Here is a 9,032-nt window from a genome sequence, read left to right as displayed (position 1 = left end):
ACAGCCCCCCTTTCCTTCACTAATATTATCTTAGGAAGCTTATCCACTGATTGGAAAAGAGACAATCGCAGACGTCAATCTTAGATTTGGTATGAGCAGACGCCTTTCAACAGATAACAAAAAATTGGAAGGACTCTTCTAAATGATCATGTCTCGCTTGGTGGAACACCATTTGCCATAATCATACATTATGTTAGATTAAGGAGTTAGGTCCTGGGACATGTAGTTGGCTGGACCATCGAATTCTCAATAATATAAAGATTACCAACTACACACTTCTTTTTATCCTCTAAATTGAGGGAAACAAACTAGTATTACTTTTTAGTTTGTTGGGTATCCTTTATTCATACCCCTTTATTTAGTTATTTCATCATTCTAATATTTTCATGTGTGAGAAAAACACTGGACATTTTACACTTTACACATAAATACAATACAGTTCAACAACACATCTATATACAATATACAATTCACATCCAATTTTTACCTACAAACAACTGATCTTCATAGGGTATTTTTCGACAACACCGCAACAGGACAAAGTCACGTTCAACTAAAGGTTCAATAAACAGCAAATTAATGCGAAAAAAAACTCAATAAACCACAAATGAATTCATTGGTCTACTAGACAAGTAGTGTCAATTTTCCTTTATATGCCAACGCGTTTCGAACCCGGTGACATAAGTTTTCGGGTTCTCTATAATTCTTCTGTGTTTCTACCTACAACACAAGTGGGACATATCATCACCATTTGTAGGTGCGATCAGCTCGGTAGCTTGAATACTCCAGCCCTTCTTAGACATACCTGCTTGTGTCTCCATCTTTGTTTGGACACTTCTCTCTATTTCTGTGTTTGTATTCACACGCTTCCCTGGTCGTTATGTCTGTGGATGGCCGGTCACTGCCTGCAAGCCACAAAAAGATTCCTTCATTCTATTATATATATTCTATCCAAATTATTATAGAGTAATAAGCGACCCTGTGGACCGGCGACAAGCTGGAGAACAGGTAAAAATGAGCGACAATAAGAAAGAGAGGGAGAGCGACTAGGGAGAATAGAGAACTAAAACAAAGCTTTGTTTTATGTATATTTTACAGACAAACATAAGGGACAGAACCCTGAAGAGAACCCGAAAACTGATGTCACCGGGTTCGAAACGCGTCGGCATATAAAGGAAAATTGACACTACTTGTCTAGTAGACCAATGAATTCATTTGTGGTTTATTGAGCTTTTTTTCGCATTAATTTGCTGTTTATTGAACCTTTAGTTGAACGTGACTTTGTCCTGTTGCGGTGTTGTCGAAAAACACCCTATGAAGATCAGTTGTTTGTTGGTAAAAATTGGACGTGAATTGTATATTGTATATAGATGTGTTGTTGAACTGTATTGTATTTATGTGTAAAGTGTAAAATGTCCAGTGTTTTTCTCACACATGAAAATATTAGAATGATGAAATAACAAAATAAAGGGGTATGAATAAAGGATCCCCAACAAACTAAAAAGTAATACTAGTTTGTTTCCCTCAATTTAGAGGATAAAAAAAGTGTGTAGTTGGTAATCTTTATATTATTGATAATCATAGATTAGACACAACTCTTGTACATCCAATATCACTTGCTACAAAACGGTTGCAGCTATGGTCTCCTATCACACAATTTTTGGATGATAGTGCAAAAAATCCTTTGCACTCCGACTTTCATTACAAGAAGTTTCTAAGCCTCCTTGACTTCCTATATATTGAACTGACTCAGCTCAATATCTCATTCCAGCAATAGATATATGACAATACATTTGAATAGTATTGTACTCTCCTTTTGTACTGTATTAAGTTTAATATGAACCAGACCCCTTTACTTTTCAGGTATACATATTTCTTAATGTATTTTCACTATTGCCTCAAATGTAATTATGTATTATAAATATCCCTTATTTCCTTTCTTTTATTTATGAAATTTTTATTGACTATCTGTACGAAGTATTGTTATTTGATTGCTATTTTCAAATAAACCTATTCTTGAAACTAAAAGCAGTAACCCACTTACCTATCTTCACATAATAAAAAGATGTCTACTCGCATGTTACATGACGTACTTAGCAGGAGACATTAATTCTCTATGAGACTTTCATTCAGAAATTGGTCTAGACAAAACGCAGAACACTAAAGCAAATGTGTTAACTAGCAGACTTATTTTACCATTAATATTCACTGAAATGCATTAGTCACACAATGATATTTGCAGCAGGTGCCTTAACCCCTTAAGATATTTTAAAATGCAGACTTTTCAACTAATTGAGAAAAGAACAGATTTACTGCTAAGTTTCTCCTTGTTGACAACTTCTTTGTCGCAGAGTTTTTAAATTACAGAGTATAATTTGAGGCCTAGACTTTGATGAATCAGGGTTTCCTCATTGTTTTAGCGCAATCCCGGCGCGAAATCTCATTTGTTAAAACTTGTAATGTGCTTAAATGAGTGATAGACCTGCTAAACATATGCGTGAGGTCTTACATTCTGATGTCACTTGTGATGTCACTTCCTGTGAGGTCATGGGTTGTGATGCCACTTTCTGTGATCTCACGTCCAATGATGCCATGTGTGATGTCACACGATGTGATGTCACGCACCATGATGCCCCCTGCATACTGCCTAGCTTGGCTAGTCCCCCTACTTCTTATTTGAGGACTTCTGTCCTGCCTTTTGCCTCTTAACATGCAAGCCCCACTTTAAGCTGCGGCTGTAAGAGACCCCAAATTGAATTCATCACAATGTACCTGAAGTAAACACAAGCATTCTTCTTTTACAGCAAATAGCAACATAACATAACACTAACTGGAGAAAACATTTGATTGTTATTTAGGAGTTAAATAAATCTGAGTTTCAAACTGTACGTCACCTTCAAGAATTAACGGGGGTTCTTACCACAGCCCAAACGGAGGTACAAGGTACAGCCGTCTCCAAACTCCGGGAACGATTACGCAAACGTGCGCCCTTCCCGCTTCCCGCTCATCCCCTCCCCTCCGCGGACAGTTTTCATTCCAAGCCCCGCCGTGTGAGGGACGCAGAAGAGGGCGAAGGCAGGAGGGTTAGAGCGTGACAGAGGGAGTTACGAGGGACAGGAAGAGGTGAGAGAGCGGGAGAACGCGAAGAGGCACAGCGCACTGAAGCCCGGCGCAGAGAAGACACCGAATGATGAAGACGCTCGTGGGGGCAGCGCTGGGGCTGATGATGCTCTTCGTCCTAGGCAGTAAGTGTATATTTAAACCACGCGCCAAGTCAAGGCGCTTTTGAAAACATGGCAGTGAGATCCTAATGTAGCGCAAAGTGAGTACCCGACCGCCTCTAGGCGTCCTTACCAGCACTTGACAGGTTAGGTTAATTTATATAATTCTAGAGAAGATATTTTTAATTTGTTATCTAGGACGGTTCAAGTCGGTAAATCTTTGTAGTTCCTCCGCTTTGCTCAGGGCAGCATTATTCTACCTCGCCCCGTGTCTCCTGTGGCCTCGATTTTCAGTACCATTGTTTCCCTTATCTTACCTCGGGGCTCTCTTTAAAGGGCCGTGTGCTCAGAAGCCTGTACTTTGGGGGCCAAGATCTTGAGAGCGTAGGGTGTGCTCGGGCACCGGCGCCCGGATACCCACAAGCATGGGCATGTTTAGGGTTTGATACAGCAACATGTATCCTCGTGCAGCCAATATCTAGGTCTAGGACATCACAACACAATGTCCATGTCATAAAGAAATGCTGAAGTGAGAGCTGGGATTGGAACTCAAGTGTCTTGATTCCACGGCGAACAATTAAGCCACTAGACAACATCCCACCCTGCTCACTAGGAGGGCACATCTCACCCAAAGTGGACTGTTTACTCAGTCATAACAGTCACTGTTTCCAGTGTTGGGCTGTTATGCTACAATTGACTGCTAACAGGTGTCTGAATCAAGTGTCAAGTGGAAGTGGAATCTAACGATTTACTAGACCCTTCCCAGTCGGGTTTCCGCACCGGTTTCAGCACGGAAACAGCCACTTTGGCTGTTACATATTCACTGAGACGTACCCTCGATGCTGGAGGATCCGCGATCTTGATCCTATTAGATGTCTCCGCAGCCTTTGATACGATATCTCATCAGAGGCTAGCGGAGAGACTGAGTGAGTGTGGCATCGGGGGTATAGCCTTACAATGGCTGAGGAATTTTTTAATAGACAGATGGCAAACCACTACACTCGGACCATTTGTTTAAAAAAAATAAATTCCTGTTGGACAAGGGAGTGCCACAGGGCTCTTGTCTCAGCCCCACCCTTTTTAATATATACCTGGCCCCCCTGGCCAAGATAGTTCAGTCTTTCGGCTTCGAGATAGTCTCGTACGCCGATGACACGCAGTTACTATTCCCAATAGGCAAAAATATCACTGACGAGAAATTACGCTTTTCGGGCGGTATGCTGGCAATCGCAAATTGGATGAACGAAGCGTTATTTGCAGCTCAACCCGGGAAAAACTGAGCTGATGCTCTTAGGAAAGGATGCCCACCTTTGGACTCCTGACTGGTGGCCCCCCCAACTGGGTGACGCACCAACGCCATCCTCATCAGTGAAAAGTCTGGGATTCCAGCTGGATTTCAAGCTTAACATGAAGGACAATGTGAAAAACATTGCAGGATCATGTTATTATAACCTGCGTCTACTACACAGAATCATTCCCTATCTACCTTTGGAACACTGCAGAACCGTAGTACAGGCAATGGTAGTGAGCAGGTTGGATTACGGAAACACCCTGTTGGCTGAAGTAGGTGTTACCACTCTGGCAAAACTGCAGGTAATACAGAATACCGCCGCCAGAATGGTTCTAAACTGTCCCGCTGGAACTCCATCCCTCCCCCTGCACTGGTTGCCGGTGCAAAAAAGATCCTTGTTCAAAATATGCTGTCTCTCCTTTAAAGCTCTTAGAGGGGAGGGACCATTCTATCTCCAAAACAAACTCTCCAAACAATCAAATGAATACAATTTAAGATCGAATGCCTTAGCTCTCCTGAAGATCCTCCGCATTCAGATAACCCGCACAGGTGGCAGAGCTTTCTTGTTCATAGCCCCCAAATACTGGAATTCATTACCAATAGCCCTGTGAAAATCCAGCACCTATATGTCCTTCAGAAAACAACTAAAAACATTCTTGTTTTAAAACTGTTTCATAAATTAGTTTTTCGCTGTTTCCCTCTCTCTGAATCCCATTGGTAAGCGCTGAGATGCCCCCGGGTGAGTCATGCGCTATATAAGAATCCGTAACATAACATAACATAACAAGTGCCCAGAATGCATTAGGCCACCCCCGCTAAATCTGGCCCGGGAACTGTGTCCATGATGGCAGAGAGAGGTGGCCATGTTCAATGTATACTATAACCCCACCTAGGGAGTGCACCCACGGAAAGAACATAACGAATTGGAAAACGAAAAGAAACATGATATGAATACACAGGAACTGATGAAAGATCTTAGTTCATCGCAAGTGGGACTGAACGTATATGTATTAAGCACATTATGAAATGACAGTCCGTGGCAAAGTTTTCAAAATATCACGAAAAACAATTGAGGCACTTTTTAAATCGAAGAGTGGCATGTTGGGAAATGTAGTTTTGCAAAGTTGGAATGCATGACAGAGTAGAAAACGCGTAGCTGATTGGAAGGGAGAACACGTGAATGGTGTGATTTAAACAAGTGGGTGGGAGCAAGCAACTAATCTACAGTTCAGCGAGTGGTGGCGATGATTGCAGGTTTTAACTAACAATCACAGCAGGTACGGAGGGAAGCGGGGTGAGGGAAACGTTGCTAGATTCATAAAGTATAAGTACGGGGTATACAAGAGGGTTTGGTACCTTTAAACCCATAATTTAGTAATGTAAGGACGATGTATAACATGCACGTTAAGAAATGTCAACATGTTTTCATAACCTCGTAGGAGAGTGGCAACTTTTAGAGCAAACTCGGATACTGAAGGGTTGTATGACGGACATGTCGAAGGGCGGTAAAGAGATTGGGACCAGCTGGGAAGATTTAGTAGTAACAACAGAAGGGAAAATGACGTTTTGAGACAGCTACGGTAGAGGAAAGGTTGTGCGATGGATTAAATAGAAGGGGAGAGACGGAATATGTGTAAAAGCCATGCTAAAAAGTGCAGCACTGATGTATTTTAATTTCAGATGTGATTGTGACTTTGTATACATTTATGAATCACAGCGCTAATGTCGTTTTTGTTATCATTAATTGCAGTGACCCCCGAAGAAGGGCACAGAGGGGCCCGAAATGCATTGGGTTTGTAAAGTGAAATAAAGACTGCTTGTGATGAACAACGTATTATTCATATTCTTTAAAGAGGCCCGGATCGGCACGTTTAGAATATTAAAAAATTGAAAATTGGCACCAGAATCGGTTTCTGTGGATTGGGATAAAGATTTGATGAAACTGTTTAAAAAAGAAGTTGAAAACACGAGGAAAAATATGGAATATCACTGATAAATTGTTAAATAACCTTTGAATAAATATGCACGCCAAGGGCGGCATGATGCTGTGCATTTGGTTTTTATGGGGCTAGACGATAGCCCCATCTCTACATAGTTCATTCAGAGAGAGGTGGCCACCATATTCTCACTTTAACCATCAGACCACACCTCACTCTAACAACTATAACACATCTGAACCTAGTCAGTAAACTACAGCTCATCCTAACTACTAGACCACATCACAACCTAACCGTAATGGTCTCTCACATCACAACCTACCACTAAATCACATCCGTTTAGCCAATCACATCGCAACATAAACACCACACCACACCCCAACTTATCCACTTAACTACATCTCAAGAAGTCGAGAGACCACAGTTAATCTCAGCTGATGAACCATAGTATACCTTAAGCATAGACCAAATCTTGCTTTAACCATTAAAAAACATCTTAACATCACTAGACCACCCATCACCTCAACCGCTGCACCACGTCTCACATTAATTATCAGGTCACAGTTCACCTTAACTAGAAGTACACAATACACCATAACCATCAAACCACATTTAGCCTCAACAATTAAATCATATCTCACATCTCGTTACTAGATCGTATCTTACCAGCAATACATTACATCTCACCACAGTTAAACCACACTTAATTTTAAGCACAAGACCATATCCCACCTTAGCCATCAGACCACATCTCACTTCAACCACGGGGCTTACACATGGACCTTAGTCACCACTTAAAAACTCACCTTAACTCCGTGTTCACAACACACCGTTGTCTCACAACTACAGGTTACCGTAACCATTTACCCGTATCGCACATCTTATCTTAACCAGCGAATCACATCTTACCATCAACACATCTCATCATAACAATTAAACCACATTTTGTCTTGACCACAACTCACCTTAACCACAAGACTACATCTCACCTTAACCACAATACCACATCTCACCTTAACCATTAAACCACATGTCACATCTCATTTTAACCACCAGATCACTTCCTACCATCAATGCAGCATATTTCACAATAATAACTAAACCACACTTCATCTTAACTACATCACCAGAACCCCTACCCCTCATCCCACCGTAATCTAAAGCCCATCTCACCCAAAACGCACGCCTACAAATGTACCTCACCACAATTTAGCCAGTGGAGATGTAATCTCAGTGGTTATGACTTTACTTTGGTTGGGTTGTGAGGTGTCTCCCCCAATGTTTACCTATTAGGTACACGGCGTGCCTGACACTGTACGTTGCATTCCTTACCTAGTCACCAGAGTAGGAGAAAACATGACTGTTGCTGTGGCACATTCGGTGCAACTTATGTTACTGTACATGGCTATTGTAGAAGAGATGTTCCATGTCTGTGTTGGGTGGAAGCAGTACTCAAAGATGGGGAGATAGGGGAGAGGCTGAACAATTGGGTGAGAATGGAGGGCACTATGGCTGGTGTTCTTGGGATCAGGCAGTCTGGGGTGCATGGTAAGGAGAGGGTCAAAGCACATACACGTGTTATCAATCTAAAATATGACTGGCAGGTTGAAATCTTTCAGGCTGTTCTCGTGTAACCACATCCATTTCATCATGACATCCTTATTATTTATTAACTGGTTTGAAAACTGTTTCCTCGGGCAGCACCAGCACTGTCGCAATAGGGGAACGTGCCTATTCCTGCAGTGCTAATACACTTCCCAGCATGTGCCCTATGTGTGCTGATGCCAGGGCCGGACTGGGAGTCCAAAGCAGACCTGGCAATTTTGTTCAGACCAGTCCAAATATGTTGCGCAGCCTGCCCACTACTTTGAGGGTTCGGGGGGGGGTGGAGGGTGGGGGGGGGTTCTCCCCACACTGAAAGTTGGTGGAAAAATGGCAAAACTAGTGCATTCCACAACACGTTTCATTATATATTCAATTATATTCGTTTTTGAGAATAGGTAAATTACCTTACAGTGCATCAGGATTCAACAGGAGGATGTTGCCGGTGAGCACATCTGGCCTTATGGCTAGAGCGGTCGACCTCGGAGCTGGGGAACCGGGTTCGAGTCTTGGCAGGGACGCTCAACATCCTGTGATTCTGGGCAAATCACTTAATCTCCCCATGACTAACAAAACAAACAAACAAAAAAATGAATTTGTCAATCTGTAACGCAACTGGTGCTCATGTAAAGCGCTCTGATACCTTTGGGTCTAGTGCGCGCTATATAAAACTACCCCAAAAAACTGTCTTTGTTGGGGCCTATCAATGATTCCCTCACTATTACCCTCCAACAGTGCCCCTCTTCTCTCCTGCTAGAACTCATTCAGATGGCCACAAGGCACGCAGGGCCTACTGAGATCAATTGTGGTGGTTGAGACCTTTTACTCCTAATGTCCCAGGGACCGACTGACTATAGATCTCGTTCTACTAGGTCAAGAACCCCTTCTGCATTTGACTCTCAGTGATAGCTGTGGTTGAGCAGTCAATCCTCCCTTGGGGAGGATGTAAATACAGGTCAGTGAACACGACTTATAACTCAA

The 9,032-nt window shown here is 42.3% G+C and overlaps 1 protein-coding gene across 1 annotated transcript in view; it reads left to right on the top strand.

The window, feature by feature from the left end:
* The first annotated feature begins 3,030 nt into the window (after positions 1-3,030).
* The window catches only part of LOC144756263 (complement factor B-like), a 531,456-nt gene continuing 525,454 nt past the window's right edge, over positions 3,031-9,032 (top strand). The window contains exon 1 of the mRNA XM_078645908.1: positions 3,031-3,245. Within this exon, the coding sequence (XP_078502034.1) occupies positions 3,188-3,245 (58 nt within the window). The 5' untranslated portion in view covers positions 3,031-3,187. The remainder of the gene's footprint in view (positions 3,246-9,032) is intronic.

This window comes from Lissotriton helveticus, chromosome 5_1, assembly GCF_964261635.1.
Source record: "Lissotriton helveticus chromosome 5_1, aLisHel1.1, whole genome shotgun sequence".
Lineage (NCBI taxonomy): Eukaryota > Metazoa > Chordata > Amphibia > Caudata > Salamandridae > Lissotriton > Lissotriton helveticus.
This window is presented reverse-complemented; position numbering and strand designations above follow the sequence as displayed.